The sequence below is a fragment of the Netta rufina genome (assembly GCF_964035555.1).
Source record: "Netta rufina genome assembly, chromosome: 1".
Classification (NCBI taxonomy): domain Eukaryota; kingdom Metazoa; phylum Chordata; class Aves; order Anseriformes; family Anatidae; genus Netta; species Netta rufina.
Genome location: NC_140123.1, coordinates 89,689,235 through 89,709,173, shown reverse-complemented (window position 1 = coordinate 89,709,173; position 19,939 = coordinate 89,689,235). Strand labels below are relative to the sequence as shown.

General features: G+C 42.5%; 1 protein-coding gene across 1 annotated transcript; it reads right to left on the bottom strand.

The window, feature by feature from the left end:
- Positions 1–9,490: 9,490 nt before the first annotated feature.
- Positions 9,491–19,716, bottom strand: ATP6AP2 (ATPase H+ transporting accessory protein 2). The gene is made up of 9 exons (XM_084302155.1): positions 19,608–19,716; positions 17,420–17,550; positions 15,259–15,387; positions 14,035–14,130; positions 13,702–13,839; positions 13,346–13,399; positions 12,271–12,420; positions 11,350–11,466; positions 9,491–10,497 (listed from the first exon to the last, which is right to left on the bottom strand). The coding sequence occupies exons 1-9, from the start codon at positions 19,663–19,665 to the stop codon at positions 10,303–10,305; spliced, it is 1,068 nt and encodes a 355-aa protein (XP_084158281.1). The 5' UTR covers positions 19,666–19,716; the 3' UTR covers positions 9,491–10,302.
- Between the last annotated feature and the right edge of the window lie 223 nt (positions 19,717–19,939).

Genomic DNA, 19,939 nt, shown 5'->3' with positions numbered 1-19,939 from the left:
TCAGCGTCTTTGGGAAATGACCCCGTGTAATAGATTTTAAAGGAAACGTCCGGCTGCTGCTGGGAGAGATAAGAGATGCTGAGCGAGGAAGGATTGTGCTGGGGGCTGTGCGGAGCAGCACAGCTGCAGACAGCTGCCTTAGCTCAAGACACTTGTCCCTGTGCACAGAAACGGGATTTGCAAAGGGGCCTCTGGGGGTGGCAATTCCCTTTGATTTCTGCAGATGTCAATTCATCTTCTGTTCGTCTGAGACTTGAAAGCACGCTCCTTGGGCCTAAAATCAGGTATGTAGAGATGCTCTCCACTACTGTATTCATCTCCTGCTGCAGATGGGTGCTTAAAAAACAAAAGTTTTGCCTCCCCCCCCCCCAGACACATACACCTCTTGCTGTCTGCAGGTTGGGTACAGGATGGCACAGGCCACTTGCAGCTGGTCAAATAAGGAAAGATTTCAGTCTGAAGGAAACAACCTGTTATTCAAACACGCTGTTGGTGAGCAAACACAGCACGTGGGCTCCTGGGCATCCTAAAAGAGGATTATTCGGTTTGTTTCCTTTACTTAAGATGACGTGGCCTTGAAGCATCAGTAGTATCTGTGGCCAGGCAGTGATGTTAGAGCAGCACCCCTCGGGCCTCTTAACTTCAGAAAGTCACAGAAGTGAGGCTCACCGGAATATTTCAAGACCTCTTTTCTTTCATGACACAGTGCTGTACAGCCCTACATTGCCCAAGATGTCCGTGAGCATTGGTAACGCCTTGGCAGCCTGCTAGGAACGGGCAGCCACCCTCATTGTGCTGGCACCTGTCCTGCTGCTGAGAAGCTGACCCCAGGAAGGGGGGGGGAAGAGGAAGATCAAAGAAGGGGTCAAAGAGGGTGCCTAGGGGTTGACTGCTCGTACAGATATAAAAAAAAAAAAAAAAAAAAGCTGAAATGGGGGGAGGTTATGCTTTGAGTTTAGTGGGGAATACTGGCCTGTCGGTGGCCTCCTGTCTTTAAACTCAGATTCATTGCATTTATTCAGATATAAAAAGAAATATATATATATATGTATGTATGTATTGCATTGCTTTTCCAGTTTTTCCTCCCCCTTTGAGTCACATAGACAAATAAATAAAAAGGTAAGCGCACACAGCCCCTGGTCCCATCCCAAATCTTTTCCCTGTTCCCCCATGTGTGGAACCGTGCAGGACTCACTTGGTTCAGGGGCTGGCAGGCTAAATGAAGCTCACGATAGCGTGCTGTGAGGCGAGCTGTTGCAAGGAGGCCAGCCATGGAGAATTGACTCGCATTGCCCTTGTGCGTGAGAGGAACTCTAGGAACCCTTCCACAGTGCCCAACGCTTCTTTTTTTCCCTTTTTAATACTAATGTCATTCTGAACCCATGTTGAAAGGAAAACGTGTTTTCTTTCACTCTTTAAGTTTCATCTGTGGGAGGATGCTTAAAACATTCACAGTATTTTATCCTGGAATTTATTACAGGTTGAGCCCACCTGCTGGCCCTTGGGACCCTGCAGTGTTGTCCCAAGTTTGGCTGCTTCCGTAATATTTTGCACAGAGAAATTGGGTCATGATTTTAACACCCTGTAATGCCTCTATTGCGTTCTTGCACCTCGGGGTCTTTGGGCAGAATCTGATGCAGGAACCCTAAGAACAAAAGGTAAATATTGGCTACGGTTCAGTTGCGAACCAGCGTTCACTTCTGTGCTTTCTGACCTCTAATTTTGGACAAGCACTTACAAAACCCGAGCTGTCAGAATCCCATTTTCCTGCTCTCCAAAAGAGCCTGTTTTTGACAGTCTCTGCTATTGTCTAGATAACAGCTTCCTCCAGCCCTCCTCCACGCACAGCTCTTTGTTGTTCTCCATAGCTCGGGAGTTAAAATAAAGCTTTTAGCAAATGTGGCATTTCCTCCTCCTCTGCTCTGCTGTTGTCACAGATGATTTTATAGAACAAATCTAATTTTACCTTCAACAAGCTTTGTTGTTGTTTGTTGGTGTGTTGTTTTTTTGTGTTTTTTTTTTTTTTTTTTTTTTTTAACAGCAATTCTTATAATGATAGTGAAAATATTCTTTTGCATGAAGTGTTGATTTTGGTGGAGGAAAATATCCCTCAGCCTGGCTTTCTCTGCTGTCCACATATTTTCCTAAATTTTGCAGTAGGCTTTCTATTTATATGAATGCTTCTGACCTCATGGGTACTTAGGATGTGAGGATCAGTAGGAAAATAAAAATAAACATTTATTTTCCCCCTCTATCTATGTAATATATTGCAGCTACTGGTTACTTGGCTCTGCTGTTCGCTCAGTGGGGACACATGCTTATCCCTCTGGATGGAACATGAAAACAGCACGGTATTTCCAAACCAAGGCTTGGTGTTGGAGGGTCTTTCCTCCTTGTCCACGCTGGGGAAGGTCGCCTGCCCTTTGCACGGTCTTCCTCCATCTCAGTCCTGGCCATCGGTGCTCCATTGCCATCATCTGGCCTTCTGTAGCCTTTAATCTGAGGGATTAGGCCCCACAGATTATCTTCATAAATGTTTCTGATGTGGAAGCTGAGTTATTTTCTCTGTACTTAGCACCACAGTCCTCCTGTGGGCTCCGTGTTGGAGGCAGCAGAAATGTGAGCGCCTCCCTTTAACCTAATGGAGCAGGGCAGTGTGGTACAGTGCTTTTTCAATGCTGCGGTATAGAAGATAACGCAGCAATATCAGGAAATCTTTCTCTCTTGACTGTGTAAATAGGATGGTGGCTTCTTAAACATTGATTTTCCGCTTCAACCAATACACTGGAGACAACAAGCGGAGGCCACCTCTGTGGCTTGTGTGCTGGGCAGAAGCAGCCATGGGGGTGCAGGCTGGGGACATGTTGCTGACAGGAGCCTGATGCACAACACAGGGCTGGAGCAGCCGGGCTGGCCCGTTTGGGCAGCTCCACCTTCAGCCACACAAGCACAGTTCAGGGCACGAGGCCATGAAACGCCCATGACATGGAGGCTGGGTGAGCGCGGCAGCCCAGCCCGCTCCATGGCTGTGGTGGCTTCAGCAAGCCACAAAATGGCCGCCCCCAGGCTCAGCTTCTGTGGCAGCGTGTGGTAAAATGCAGAGCTCCCCAAATCCATCTGGCCACAGCCTGGGCAGCTTTTGGGTTAAATATCACGGGAACCTGTTTCAGGCATTCTCTATATCTTGGTCTTTCCTAGATCCTTCCTCTGGGTCACAGCCTGTGCTTCTAAAATCATTTCAACCTCCATAATTTTTTGGCAGTTTGGGGGAAGAGCCCATGAATGAGTTCAGGAGAGTTTATTTCTGGCTAGAGAACACAGTTTCAGATGAGACAGCTGATACCAAGAAAATGAGGCACTTCTTGTGGGAATACTTCGTTCTGTCAGAGAATTTTTGTCTGTTTATTTCTGCTGCTCTGGCACTTATGAGAGATGCTGATTATAAAGAACTTCTTGAAGGAAAGAAAGGCAGAGGTTACAAGGCTTTGAAAATTAGAAACACAACTAAAAAAGAATTTTAATAGAGACTGAAGAAGAAGAACTTGAGCAGGAAAGAAAATGGAGGTAGGAATGTAAATTTATTTATTTTCTAGCTAAAAGCTGTGTTGTATGCTACAGGGAGCCTCGTGAAGGAAGTAGGAGGGAGGTATGGTTAAAAGACTTGAGCTTTTTAGATATTTTTTCCCTTCCACCAAAGGGCTAATTTAGGTTATAGTAACTACTGCCCCTTATACAGTGTTGGAAATAATGGTGACTGGGGCTTGGAGACCCCTGCCAGCACTCAGCATCTTGGCAGTGCTGGGATTTGCTCAGAACCAGGTCTGGGCCATGTAAGGGCCACACACGGGCTGGGAAGGAGGAACACCATAAAGGTGACTGCCTGGTGGATGAACCCCCAGGAACCTCTGGGACAAAAGGGGGGGGAAAAAGGGAAGTGGAGGAGGAACTAAAATGTTTTGTGATGTTTACATCTAGGCTGCTCATTCAAGATGAGGAAGCTGGTCCCGTGATAATGACTTCAATTGCAAAAGGCCAGAATCTCTCCCCCACCTCCCTCCCCAGGCACGATAACCTCTACAAAAAGAAAAAAAAAAAAAAAAAAAAAAAAGAAGAAAAGAATCCACAAGCATATATTTAGTGATTCCAATAGATACTGCAGAATAGCACAGTTTTGTCAAGGAAAAAGACCCTTGAAGCAGCACCGTTGCTTGAAGTAAGGTGCTTTCAAACAAATATTTTCTAACTGATGTTTCAGACGACTACAACTGAAATAAGCCTGGATGGTCTAGAGAGGAGGTTGCTGTTTGTTTACTTTCTGGTACGAAGATCTTTCTTTTCTCCCAAAGTACCAAAAATAAGCTATTTTCCAGTAGATGGAGTCACCTTTGTGAACGTCAGTGGTATGGGAACAATTTTCCTGCAAATGCTTTTACAGGATGCCCTTTTAGGTGCATGCATTCCTATTAGCCTTCTGAGTTTATAAAGCCTCATTTTTAGAAAATATTGTGCATATGGTTTTTGAAATCTTTAAAAGATGGAAAGAATGTATTTCCACTTAAAAAAAAAAAAATGTTTTCGATAGAGGGATGAAACCTCTTCTCCCAATGTAAAGGTTGATGTAACAGTGTGTGCCTGTGTGTGTACATGCAAGTATGCACAAAGAGATTAAGACCAATTTATACAGAGGCCTGTTCCACCTCCTCACTCCTCCACTTCTTCATGACGTGCAGGTGACTGCACTCCTTCTGGTGCATTTTCCTTTCGGGTTACCCCAAGCTACTGTGACCACCTGGGTGCCCCCAGGCTTTCCTTGGAAAGCGCAGAGCATTCAGAGATGCCAGGCAGAGCCTCTCTGCTCTCCAGGATCGCTCCTACAACCCAGCTCTCACTTCCCTGAAGCTTTCTGTCAGGCAGAGCTGCACATTCCCAAACACAGCTTAGAGAAGTGCTCCCTTCAGAGCCAGGCAGCTGTGGCAGCTTGGCTGTGGCGAGCAGTGGCAGGAGTCCAGCTGCCTCCCCAGCTCTGTCAACTCGCTGAAATATTTGAGGTATTGAAGATAATTGCTACAGCTGTTCTTGTATATTTTCCCTCCTTTGTCCCCCCCGCCCCTTGCAGCAGGGATGCGGAGTGACAGGAATAGATTCTGAGGAGCTGAGAGCTGTCTGATCACTTAAAGGGTTTTTTATTTCCATACTGCTCTCATACATTAGTCAGGATTTTGATTGATGACCTGCTGTAGGATGTAGTTAGCACTCCCTTTTAGCTCTGCTGTGTTCCAAATGCTGTAATTGATTATACGGGTATTGGAACAGACTTTTTTTTTTTTCTTTTTGTCAATTCCCTGGGCACTTTGACCACACCATTTCAAGGAAGTAAAACAAGGCAGGGCGGCAGATAGGCAGCACTTAGGTCCTCCAGAAGCCCATGACCCTACAGTGCCGGCTGTAGGATCCCAGTTAACTCACTGTGAATTTATCTTAGCATACCGACTCTGTCCCCATTGCCTAATATAAAGCATATGCTTGCTAAATTAAGGGCATATAAATTTGTCATCGTAAATTCATGCACTGGAGCATAATTAAAGTGGAATTTGACAGTCTTTCTAAAAACATTTGGTGCAACCATTAATTTTGTCTCCCTTACGAAGCATTCTAAGGTGTTTTATGATGTGCATTCATGCCAAGAACTTAGCTGTGTCTTTTTGATGATGTTGGATGACATTGGTGGCATTACGAAATTTGATTTCTCTACTGTGAAACTGTTCTTCTACAACAGAAGAACCTTTTTAACTCTGAAAGTACATCATAGTCCCTATTAAAGGATAGGATTTATATGCGAAAAGCTGTCCTCAGGCACTCCAAGCATAGGTCAATAAGGAGCACAAAGCAGCATCTATCTGAGAACAGCATTCCTAATAATTTTGTTAAATAACCCCTCAGGATCACAGCACTGTCGGAGCGCTGCATGTCTGTTCCTGTTTTGGCCTGCTCCAGTGTGCTCTTGTACCTGAACTTCTGAAAATCAATCCTGTCTGACAGGACTGTGGCCACCTGGGCTTTTGGCAGCAGCGGTGCCAGCATCCATGCTAGCTTTGCAGGGAAGGGAAGCTTTGCTGCTGAAATCTCTGCACTCAGCCCAGTGACACTGCATGTATCACCTCCGTTGTAGCTGACCTATAAATCCCAGCAGTCAGATGAAAGCTTGTTCAACACGTGCGTTTCAATGTTTTCTTCTCTTCCAGTTCCTTTTGTTTTTATTAAATTGGAACACAGCATTTGTGTATTTTAGACCTGGTTTGCGCTTTACTTGCCTGTGTGCTGCAGCAGCAGGGTAGGGGCTGAAAGGACTTTGAAAGTTGCCATGTCTACCATGGAGCAGTCTGGAGAGCTGAAGCATACCCAAACCCTAAATTATAACTCTGAGCTGCCAAGTTTGGGCTTTGAGGGATTATCTAGAAAAAGCATCACACTGACTCTTAAAAGAGCCCTTTATTGTATGTTTTACTTTCTCTTTTCAATCCAAATATCAAAAGCAACACTTGAGTTGCTTGACAGTGGATGCTGTGTGACCACGCTCCTGCCCTTGCCACTTCAGGCAGGATCCTGATAGGGTGTTCATATTTTCCCCCACATCCCTCACTCTCCCCTGGCCTCATCAGAATGCCTTGAGCAAACAGTGAAACAGTGATAATTTCCCTTTCAAAAACAAAATTACAGGCTTCACTGTTGTCTTTCTTCACAGAACTTCTCGTGCCAGTTTCGTTGCTCTCCTGGTAGCATGGTACGCAAAGCCTACAATTTCTGCCACATCACAAGCCTTTTAACAGGTTGTATTCTTGGGGAGATTAAATCTAAAGGTAATGATCAATAGCACATCTAATGGTGTTGACAGCACTTTCATTCTAATTAATTAATTGAATTCTAAATGCAAAAAGGCTATTCCTGGCTCAGGAATCAGTATTCTAATTGCTTATTTGATTAGTAGCTCAGGATCAGCACTGCTGTATAATATAAAAGCTCGATCTAAAAGCACAGTGGCCTTACAGTGGCTTTAAAAGCAGCTGTTAAATTTAAGAAATGGCACACGAGAGTACTCAAAAGCATCTCCAGCACCCACTAGGGGCCCACAGCCATGAAAGTGAACAAGTGTGCTACTAACACGGGAGGTGGGAATTTGAACGTGTCCTTCAAACAGGGTGGGAAGTGGCAGTAGTCTTAAGACTTGCTTTAAAAAGTAAAGTTTGAGCCTGCAGCAGCAGTGAAGTGGAAGAGATGGCAGGATGGCCATCTCAATAGCAAATCCTTCATTTCAAGGAGCTATATTGCAAACTTCAGGCTGAATACAGTATAGCTACCGAGCTAGCTGGCGTGCAGATGTGAAACACAATTACACAGTCACTTTAAACAACTGGCTCCTGGGAAACTCTTCACCAGTACCTGAAGTGGACTATTAATCTGATAAGGACCTCTGAATTTCTGAATTAAGTGAACTAGGATTGCATTAAATGGATGTAAACCAGTATCAAGTGCAAACTGAAGTAAATCCTCACTAAAAAGGCTTTAGCGTGACTAATTTTCAGACAATCAACATTCCTCCTTGCTCAGAATAAGGAACACGCAGGGCTACTAGCCTAATCTTGCAGAAGTATTAGAAGTTTAGATGTAGAGCTTAGGGATATGGTTTAGTGGAGGGCTGTTAGCGTTAGGTTGGAGGTTGGACTCGATGACCTTGAGGTCTCTTCCAACCTAGAAATTCTGTGATTCTGTGATTCTGTGAAGTCCTAGTACCAGACAGATATACAGTATCTTTTTTTTTTTTAAAAAAAAAAAAAAAAAAAGCCTACCTGAAACACTCCTGGGAAGTTGCAATTGGAGCCACCTACCAGCAATAAAAGCAGGTGAAGGATCAACACTTCTGATACAACAGTACTTAGCCTATCAGAACCACAATGCAATATTCTTTTACCCCCAGGGTACTCCTCTTCCACGTGAAGAACCTCTGAGAGGTCCTCACAGCCTGTTACAATAATGCTTCCCATTTACTTTAAATGAATTACAGCAGCCCTGTGGTACAGCTGAGTTCATCATTTCAAGATTTTAGTACATAAGGTTATCTCAGCACATTCTGTAATCACTGTAGGTTGTGGCAAAGCTGTTGCAATTGACCAGGAAGTTCAAGCAAAAATCTCAGAAATGGAACTTGAGCATCTCCTTAAGGAAGATGGAAATTAATATAAAAAGACACAAAAATCATAATTCAGGGACAAGAAATTTCAAAGAGTGACTTGAAATATCATGGAATTAGTATGTCATTGTTTCTTAGAGTATTTTAACATTTCAAACCCCTTAGTGTTGTTTAGGACAAGCAGAATCTCATGAAGAAGCTTACTCTACTTCAGCTGCTTTATGTCCGAGACAGTTGAAAACAACACAAGCTCCTGAATATTCCCACAGCATTTACATCTGTCTTACCTTTGTGTGTGAACTTCTCAGTGCAAAATGTTTCCCATAATCTGACAGTAACCTGACAGTAGTTACTCTTCTTCCTGCCACATAAGTCATTTTCATTAAATTATCCTTGATTTGGAAAGATTCTGCTATTGGTGTACTCCCCCTTTTCTTACTCTGTATCATGCTTCTACTGAAGTTCTGTGATAGTGTCTTCCACATTAAGTGATCTCAAAGCAGTCAAAGTTTAAAATAACATACAGACTATCACATTATAGTTCACTTTAAACGTTAGGGTTCACGACTATCGAAACTGGATGACAGAGCACTGTTTTCATAATAAAGTTGTACAACTTCACCAGATGTATTTGATGCTCATCAAAACACTGCAAATACATTACAGAATGCTCTTGCCAGGTTGAAATTGTCCAGAGAAACCAGCAGTGCGCTCTTCCATCTATTTATCCTATTTTTAATAGGATTTTTAATCCACATTAATCTTAAAGCCTGTTGAAGGTAATTTTGAATTGTAAAAGAAAAAACACTAAACTAAGCAGGATTTTCTAGACTTTGGCAAAGCTGCACTGCGTTACGCACGTCGACACAAAGCATTGTGAAGTGTCTCCAAGACAGGAACACATGCACAACTTCAACCCCTCCAAATCAGACATGTCAGGAAGCAAGACAGATTAATTCACTGTGCAGCAGTAGATTTAGCTCACGTTACTGTATTCTAGAGGAATTTCATCTACCACAAGAGCAACTGAAAATTTCTGAAAAGTGGGGAGTTCTAAAAAAGACTCAAGCCACAGATTAACAGTTTGCGTTAGCTACACCCGCTCTTTGGCTTAAGAAAATGAACGCATACAAGATGATCCTCCAACATTTACTTTTGAAAGACAGTTAAATCTAAGCTGTTAAGAGACTTGGGCCCACTCTCAGATATAGGAGGCTGCTCGCAGCTGCTCCGTTCAGCTGAGCTAGGAAGGCAAAATAGAAGTGTCCCCACCCACGAAGCCACAAACAATGCATGCATTCAGGAACTGTTCTTTGTTTTATTGAACGATCGAAGCAGGACTGTAATCAAGTGTTGGTCCACTCTTATCATCAAAAAGAAGTTTGTTCATTTTTTTAATAACATCAACACAAATGGAAGGAACATGAAGCATCATAATAGGAACCTTTAACTACAGGATGCTCAGACTGGTGCTACTTCCATATTTCCAGGCTCTCCACTGTATAGACCAGCCACACTAGTGTTATTTATCTCCAAATCGTTACGGTTCTTGGTAAAGCACCCTTCTGGCTATCTGAGCCATCATCATGAGATCAAAATGCCATTTCTGCCACTAGAATCCTGATCTTGTAGCATTTAATATTTTACTAAAGAGTAACGACTATCCTCTCCTGAGTTACATATAGCCATTATAAATATTTACATCAAACATTTACAACTGGTTCATAATATACAACACAACAATTTAACTACAATTTATAATCTTCCTGTGTCATAATTTCAGTCTGTTTTGCACATGGTCACAGGCAGTACAGGGCATTTCTGAAACTCATGTTACATGACTAAAAAAAAAAAATGGAATGATGTTACTTTCATAACAATCAGTTTGGGGGAAGTGTTTTCATTGTTAAACAAGCAGATTTGAATTTCTAAATCCAATCTAGTGCTACAACTAACTTTTAAAATAGGATTAAGAGGAGGAGGGAAAAAAAAAAAAGATGCTTGGAAATAAATACACCTTTAAAAATTCCACAGTTAACCATGTAAGAGTATTTGTTTCCACACAAAGTAAAGGAGACCTTACTCTTCATCATTTCCCTGCGCTGGAACACTTTAGTTCAATCCATTCTTATCTTCTGATTCGTCATCCTGTAAATAATGCTGTCATACCCAGGATCCATGTTCCAGAGGTTGTAGGAGATGACTATCACAGCTAAAGCAAGACCTATCATCATCCACAGAATGATGTTGAAGATTACAGAGTAGTTGTAGTTGTACGGATAGGCAAGGTTATACGGATTATCTGATTCACTCTGTAACGAAGGAAATAAGTGCATTACTTTAACAAGTTATTTTGCATACAAAACGCATTCTGACTACATCAAAAATCCAAGCCATCTAAATCAGAGATGCATTTTTGTCCAGACAACTCTGATGCTAGGGCACAAAATGCAAAAGTGATTAAGTGACTGACATTAATGGAATCCAAAGGAAGGGGCTGACAAGAGCCTCATGAAATCCAATGAGGACAAATGCAACGCCCTGCACCTGGCAGAATAACCCCACCTGACAGCACAGGCTGGGCACTGACCAGCTGGGGAACCGCTCCGAAGAGGGGGCCCGTTGGACAGGGTGAACAGAGCCAGCAGTCTGCCCCTGCCACAAGGAAGGTAAACTGCATCCTCAGCTGCAGCAGGTCAAAGAAGGTTTCTCTCTACTCAACCCCCATGAAGCAGGGCTTGCGTGCACTACTATACTGGGGAAAACAGTGCAGGAGTACAAATTCTAACAAGAAACAAGGGAAATTTTCACAGTCAAAGTGGTAAGATTTTGGAACAGGTTGTCCAAGGCTACAAGTTCTGCAGCCTCTCTAGACATTTCAAGAACTTGGCTGGACAAGGACCTACGGAGCCTGATCAAACTCCTAAATTAATCCTGCTCTGAGCAGTGGGCAGGATTAGACCACATCTTGAAGCTGTCTTTAAACTAAATTACTGCATGATTTATTCAAAATCATTAAAGGTAAGCTGACCTCTTCACACCCATGCCTACATCAAAGTCAGTACCTTAGTCCTTAAAAAGTTATGCTTGGGTAAAGAAGTGATGCAGTTTGGATGTATTTGTGCTGTCAACAGGTGAGATACAGAAAAATGTACGTATACTACCTGTGAAGACTGGAGAATGGAGCGAGTCTTCCTTGTGAGGGGAGAATTAAACGTCTTCACAGCCACCACTTCTACTACTGCATTCCCACTATACAGATTATACATCTCATCTGCAAACTGGAAGAGCAAAAGTGATTTAATTGAAAGCCTAAACCGTAGCCAGGAATTAAGGAGGGCTTTGTAAGCAAGATGTACTAAACCATAACATGTCAGTTTCAGGATTAAGAAGATTGTAGAAAGTTGTAAAATAAAAGCTACTATTTTTGAGTTCCAGCAAGAAAGGGCCAACTTCCAGCTAGTTTACAACATCTTAGAGTAAACAGTTACTTGCCTTAGTAAATTCATGCTTTTATACTTTTCCATCATGCTTTTGAAACTCAAAACTTAACTGGTGTCAGGTCTTAATAAATACTATCTAATGATTATATAAGATCAGCTAAAATATTACTTTTTTGAATGGTTGGAAATAAAGGTTTATACAACGTCATGGCAAGGGGAGACTAATCACTGTACCCCTGGATAAAAAAACATTTCCACATTTCACTGGCCAGTATTGGTGAGACATGCTGGTGGTTTTTAAATGCAAGATGTTTGTTTAGGAAAAACAGATGTATCAGCTCATATCTTATATAAGGTTTTAATACATTCCTACTCCTTCATCCAAAGCATTTAAGATACTGTGACATGATGTTGGCATGATTCTATACAGCAACAAGTTCTAATATTCAATTTTATAACTGAACAAATGTGTTGTAGAAATCAATTAAAACAAACAAACAAACAAACATCAGTAAGGCCATCACTAATTAAGTGGCAGTTCACAGCAGAACATGATCAAAAAGCTAAATCCTATGTTGTTAACACAAAAAAAAAGTCTTTCCTTAGTATTGCTGAGTTCTGTTCCTTAGCTAGAAAGTATACCTTTTGCAAGGAGTCTACAAGAATTTGAGAAGCATCCTTGAATTGCTGAGAGTCTTCCCCATACCGTTTTCCAACTTCTTCCAAACCAGACAGCTCCAGAGAATACAGGTCTGGAGAGTGATCTTTGGCCAAGTGCTTGTGTCGAGACAGCTTTGGGACACAATTGAGGACAGGAAGAATTTAATTCATAAACAGGTTACTTGAAAAACATTTTCACAAATTCAGTATGCTGGGACTAATCCAGCCTTCACTTTCCAGTCATATTCCACACTGACCAGAGATTTTTGGCCAACTTAACTACAAAGGTGTCCACAAGTGTGTTGTTTTGTTTTTATTTTTCCTTAAGCTACAGAAGAAAGCAGACGATCATCATGTAGCATCTATTTATAACATGAGATTGCATACATGTAATCTAGAGCTCTAATAAGAGAAACATACTTTTATTCTTGTCAGAATCCTCTCTCTATACTTACCGTAAAAATAAAAGTTGGAAGAAAAAAAACTTAAGTACAATACCTGGATACTACTATTCCCTCCACTGAAGGTGGGCCTTGCAAAAGCGCCCAGGAATTGCAACTTCCACCTTACTGTTGCCCACGTACAAAAGTATTTTACTTATGAAGTATCATCTATTCATCACAATTCATGCTACAGAAGTCACTGTCTTTTTCAAGTAATGGAACAATTATATTTCGAAGTAAAACAGTAGACAAGGCAAAGAACATGTTCTTAAGTACCATTACACTTCTCAAGTAAGGAAACAAGGAAAGACCTGCAAATTCCTCATTGAGTACTTCCCGTGGGTATGGAGAAACAGTAGCTCAGAACACAACAAAAAAGAAGCTACAGAGAACCAAAGTTCTCGTTTCCTTCCATAACACTTAGGCTGATTCAAATACCTCAAGAACACATTATTTAAACTGATGCAACCAAACAATGATACACTTGAGCGCATATCACTGTTTGCCAAGTACCCTGGCTATGGCTTCTCTACCTTTAAACAGTATCTTTGAAGTTTGAGACCTCAGGTGTAGGAAGTGTTTCACAAAAAAAAAAAAATAAAAAAAAATCTTACCAGGCTTGCAATATCATGTAGGACTTGTAGTTCTGACAGAAAAAGCAAGTCAACCTGGGGAAGGAGACAAAAAGAAAAAGATGTGTTTCTTATGATGAAAGGAGAGTCAGAGAAGCCTTATTTTGTTGCAAGCCTCCATATTTTCTAACAGGTTATGTCTGCTCCAGCATCAAAACATACTAGAAGGCAATTACTTTTAATAAAGTTACTTACAGAAGAACTTAAACCATAGTTTTTAGAATTCAATTAGAAAAAGGATGCTCTTCTAGGCAAAGGAAGAAGAAAGTGGAAAAGTATATTAAAAATAACCTACAAGTACTCATTGGTTATGTTTTTGGTTTTTTTTTTTTCTTTACCTCGTTGTTTCTGCTGAGGGAGTTGAGAGGAAGGGAGCTGAGAATGGAGTTGTCCTGGAATAAGCGGTTTCGCAGTTGGCGCAGCGTGACAGAAAGATCTTCAAATACAGAGTTTGCCTTGCCCACCATGTACACTCTCTGCAGGAATAGCCATTGTTTAATAAGAGACATTCGTTTTTTAGTTGCTCCAATCACACATTAACAATCAACCATACTTGCAAATCATACTCCAATGTAAAATACTTTCATGTAACTGCTTCTGCTCCAACCATGCAAGTGGAAAGTGTTCTTCCTATTTAGAACATTTGCAATCAGAACTGAAGCAATACTCACTTCCTCGCTGGGGGCCAGCTGCAAGACCACAGGAGTCTCCTCAGAGAACAAATTATGAATAGCATTCGCAACGCTGTCCAGGCTGAAAGGAACAGCCTGAAACACAGAGTCTAGTTAGATTTTGGGGTAAAGCCAGATGTAATGACATCAAAGGAGAAAACTACTTAACTACGGAAGTCTGGAAAAATAGGAGACACTCTTTTTGGAATTATTCATACTCTGCTTAAAGAGATACCAATCAGAGCCAAGGTACAAAATAACAATTGCACAACTGTTAACAGACTACTTGCAAATATGGTGAACACCACAAATTTTTAAGAACTCCAAGAGGCCATGATTGTGTCATTACGAGGCTAACTTAAGCTGAAAGTATAGTCTCATTTCCCAAGGAAGCCAGACCAACAAATATAAAAGCAATACAAAAGGCTGAACCCACGTTACCATAAATTGAAAGTTATGAACCACAGAAAGCTGTGGAATGAAAATATATCGGTAGAAAGACCAATTGCAGAAATACCAAAGAAATGAACCACATGCAAATTACTGAGAGCAAAAGAAGTCCTAGCATGGCATTAGAGCCATTACAGGTATGCGAATAAAACTCTTAAGTTTTTCTAAACACTTATTTCTAGGTTTTATCCAGAAAGAAGCAGAATGACATTTCCATTCATTAGTTAAAGAGCACAAACATCTTTTTTCTAATAGATATTGCTAAGTCTGTAGGTTAGGATAATTAGTACCCAGTGGCCCCAAACATGAACTTGGCAATAATCATTTGAAATTATTCTTGAATACTGGAGAACCAGTATACATTTGAAGCAGCTCATTTGAAGCCACAGCAGCGAAAAAGCTGAAGACTAGGAATCTTAATTTATTTTAATGGGAAATAAATAGGCATTAAGTACACCTCTGAACTTTTACAAGTTACAAGCATGAATATGACTGAAGACTCCTACCCTATATGTAAGGGTTCTGTCGTGCTTTTGTCAAACAAACTCAGCGCAGGAGAGCCTACATCAACTTCAAAGGCCTCTGACCTTGTACAGCAGTCAGACTGGATTATTTACCGACACAGCCTGATCCATCATTCTAGGGGGATACGTGAACTTCAAGCAAAGTTAAGAATTATGAGAACTTCAAGGACTACAGTAGAAAGCCTGGCACTTCTAATTAGATCAAAAGAGTCACAGAAGTGGAAAGACTGCTCCAGATGCGGATACTCACATTCTCAATAGGGTAAGAAATTCCTTTCACAGGCAAAGTCAGCTTGTCTACTCCCTTCACCGTTACTAACACAGTAGCTCGTGGTCTGTGGAACAGATCACCCACTGCAAGCCCAGGCCAGGGAAGGTCCTGTTACAAAATAGTAGAAGACAAAACAAAACAACCACTTGTATTACACAGGAGGACAGAGAGAGGGGAATCCTCCCTGACCATTACAGCAAAACAACTTATCTTGTCAGTAACTCCGTACAGGACATCCTATTGGAAATTTCATGAGGAAATAAGTATGACTAGAATGCTTCCATCTTGAGTAATGCTGTCTGAAGTTAACCATGAAGAAACTGCTACTCTACAAGCTACCAGCAATTTCACAACAAAGTCTGCATTGAGAGAACATTATACATATTGGATACTTCAGGAGTTATTTCCCATAGAAAAGTAAACGTACAGTCTGTATTCGTTAAGCAAAGCTTTTTTTTTTTTTAAACAAAACAAAAAAAATTAAAACAAAACAAAACAAACTTCCACAAAACAGCACAAACATATTTAGAAACATCAAAACACTAGCATCTTGATAAGTCAGTACCACAAAGAAATGGGAGGAGGGGTGTTAGCAGTACTAATAGACCATCACCAACCTAAAAACCCACAAACTTCCATAGAGACATAAAAGGATTCCTTAGTAACTAACTACAGTTACATACTGGCAAGAGCACAGTTAATGGTACATGGCTGGTTTACTCAGGCACACAAATACAAACTCAACTGTTTGTCATGAATTAAAACACATTTCTCCATTTGTGTAAAAGATGGAACTGCCTTTTTTTTTTAAAGTTTTATGAAACCAAATCATTTGGATTTTGGATGTAAAATGTCACTGACATTATGAACTGTGTCACTTTAAACAAAAGAAAAAACTTTTCATAACATCAACAGGGACGAAAACTTGGTTCAGTTTGACCTTCCCTCAACAAGGGGAAGACTACCTAATGACTATTTTTGCCAATCTAATGCAGTACATATTTAAAAATCTTTACAGTGTATCCTACTGTGCTGTCAGATTAGTTTCCTAGACGACAGCCTTGATGTAAACTGCAAAACGAGTGTTTTGGACCCACAGTATTCTCAACAGCAGTGTCGGAAGGTGCCTACCTTGTGATCTCTGTTTTGTGTGTTTTTTTTTTTTTTTTTTCTTAATAATACAAATATAGTTATTGTGAACACTAGGCGTAGAAATTTATTTTACTAGTTTCACGATTACAAGCATAATTAATTGACACTGTGCTATGTTAAACAAGTCCCAAAATACAGGCTAAACAGACCTGCATTCAAACCAGCGTTATCAGACCTCTTGCCCAGTTGCTGTACGGAAGAAATGGGAACTGAACTCCCCCGCCAGCACTCTGAGGATATCCCAGCTTGCAGTTTTCAGCATCTGGCTGCACACAGACACTGCTAAGACACCTTGCCATTAAAAACTTTCATAGGCTACTTCAGTAGTCACTTGTTCTTTCTGCAGCCCAGCAAAAAAAAAAAAAAAAAAAAAAAAAAAATCAGTAAGCAACGTGGAATCTGTCCATGAACTTTTACTTGTCTGCCCCACTTCAAGTATCACTAAAGCTATGTTTGTCCAAAAAACTAATCTGGGAAACAAATTAGGTTTTCAAGTGCTTTGATTACTTCCTAAGCAACCTTTTCACTTGTTCTAATTAACTATGCTTAGCAGACAAACTTGCTGACCTGAGAAAACGCCTGCTTAGCCAAGACATTTCTCATCATTTTCAGAATACCCAAGAAAAGATCCCTCTGGATAGCTCACAAGAATTTGGAGAGGACTGCACAAGTTCTCACTACAAGACTACAGGGGGTGGGAAACAGCACGTAGCTGGGCCTCCGAACAACTGATGACCATGACTGCTACAGACTCTGCAGGCTTGCTTCCTTCTATAGCTGATGATTCAAACTAGCCAGCTAGCACAGCCTCCTTCTGCTCATATGACTTGTACAGCTCCGGGCTTGGACACCACGCTCTGACAAGTCATCCATGCCTCAAGACAGGATGATATTTTATATATTCCAGCACATGATAGGAAGATTTGCATGTTAACCCAGCAAGTCTGTAGTTTTCGAGTTGTTTCAAAAATCAAGACACCAAACATACCTCTTCAACAGAAAAACCCATGGATAATGCAGCCACATCTGGGATCCGATCGCCAGGAATTGGCCAACTTCCATCTCGAAAAACAACTGACTGAGGTGTCCGTAAGATACTAAATTCATCACTGTGTACACCTGAAAACAGACAAACAAGCAAGCTGTCACATTTCTTACAGTCTCTCTCTCTCCTCACAGAAGCAAAGCATACCAGAGCTTTCATTCATTCTTGTCTTGCTCATACCTACCACTTTATGCCGAATATGTAACGAGTAACATTGGCTTTAGTGCTCTGTAACAGAACGCAAGGTATCTATACAGCAAAGACTAAGAATGGACAAATCCACAGTGACAAAAACTGGATGATGACTAAAGCCAACAGCACAGCAGGCTTCTACCTACTCACTAGCAAGCCACAAGCTGTGTGACAACGGAGGCCTGGCAAAGCCAACCCTCAGCAGAGCCAGGCAGAATCCAAACACCCAGCTCAGCAGCAGCCATGCACCAACACGGCTCTGTTTCCTTCCAGATCTGCACAGCATAACCCCTCTATTTGTGTGGTAAACAGCCTGAACACTGAGCCCAGAGCAGCCAGGATCGGTTGAGCTCATCAGCGCTGGTTTAAACAGAGCGCTGCCAGGAACAGTCTGGCTCCTGCAGAACAGCTCCGGTGTCTCTGCCCTGCCTCCTCCAGCACGGGAGGTCACAAGACTTCTCGCTTGATGCAGCACTGGGCCTCGGCTGACTGTGCAAAGCCACCACTCGCTGTACTCCTCTTGCTGGCTTTTCACTTACCTGGGATCCCTCTTTCCTCTCTTCCCTGTTACATTCAACAACAAAGCTGACTACATATACTTGTAGGGTGTAGTACGATGACATTTATGCTGTAATAAAGTCAGAGAGGACTACATAGAAATGAGAGAGAGAGTTATTTCAGTCTAGCTGCCTATTTAACGTCACTTAGGCAGAACAGCAAGACTGTGTGTACACAAACACCTAACAGCTTATCTAAATCAATTCTAAAACATATTTGGTGCAAATCTGTATGTAAGCAGTCACACACACAACGCAGAGTTTCAGAAATATGCTTCTACCATAAAAATCATCTGATACAATGCTTAAAAAAAACAAGGAAGAAAGCAACAAATATTCGCAGGCCACCTAAGCTTCAGTTCCAATTACACCATCAGTCTGATTACGTGCTTCAAACTTACACATTTGTGGTAAACTTTTAAAGAAAATATAAGCAGCTACTCTCATGACCACTGGAAATTAGTTACCAGCCTGAGCAGCTATAGAAAGTACTTCTCCAGGGGATCTGTAAACCTAAAGGCCCAACACATACACACATAAAAAAAGCAAGCATCAGTAGTAACTGATGTGAAGCACAATTATAATTTTTCTTGACATTAGTTTAACCAATTCGACCTTGAAGATGTCACTTTAAACCTGGGTCATGATCATGCATACCAATGTTGACAGTAAACCTGAGCTATGTTACAATAAACATGCTAAAGGAACAAAGTGCTATGAAGCAGGTCAGGGAAGGGTGGCAAAAGGCAGACAGGAGGCCAAATCAACAGATGCATACGGAGCTGGTTCAAAAACGCTTTTGTTTTAAATTGATATAGGTTCTCTGGGTGGCCTGCTATCAAGCGTGATGGCATAGCAAACCGTATCTTGAAAAACATGCAGGTTTCCATGACAGTTTGCTTAAGAAGAAATGGACAATTTACAGTTTCGCTCAATCAGATAGTGATAGGACATGGGGGAATGGTTTAAACTAAAAGAAGATGGATTTAGGATAGATATTTGGAAGAAATTATGTAATTGGAGGCTGGTGAGGCCCTGGCACAGGCTGCCCAGAGAAGCTGTGGGTGCCCCATCCCTGGAGGTGCTCAAGGCCAGGCTGGATGGGGCTGTGGGCAGCCTGGGCTGGGGGGAGGTGTCCCTGCCCATGGCAGGGGGGCGGAACCAGGTGGTCTTTGGGGTCCCCTCCTTCCCCAGCCAACCCCCGACCCCACACGACGCCCCCACAGCCCAGGCTGAGCCGCCGCTCGCCCCCCTCCACCCCCCCCGCGCGCCCCTTCCCAACCGCTGCGGCCTGGCCGTTGAGGCGCGCGACCGACCGTTACGGCCGTTAACAGCCACTAACGGCCGCCCACCTCACTCCCTCTCTGTCCCTGCCCTCTCACCGGCCAAGCAGGCCGCGGCCAGCAGCACCGCCGCGGGCACAGCGCCCCGCCGCCCCATGGCACCCCCGCCGCCGGCCGCCGCCGCACTGCCAGGCCCAGCCGGGAAGACGCCCGGCCCCCCGCTGCCGAGCGCTGACGGGCAGCCGCCGCGGCCAATGAGAGAGCGGCGTTCCCGGCGGCGGGGCGGGACCGAGGGGACAGCCCCGCCCACTCACCGGCCCGGCCTGTCAGGTGAGGCGCTGCCGCGCTGGGGGGCGGGGCCGTGGTTTGAGTGGCGTTTCCTCTGGGCCAATCAGATCGCGGGGGGAGCTCTGCGGCAGTTCCCCCTACCG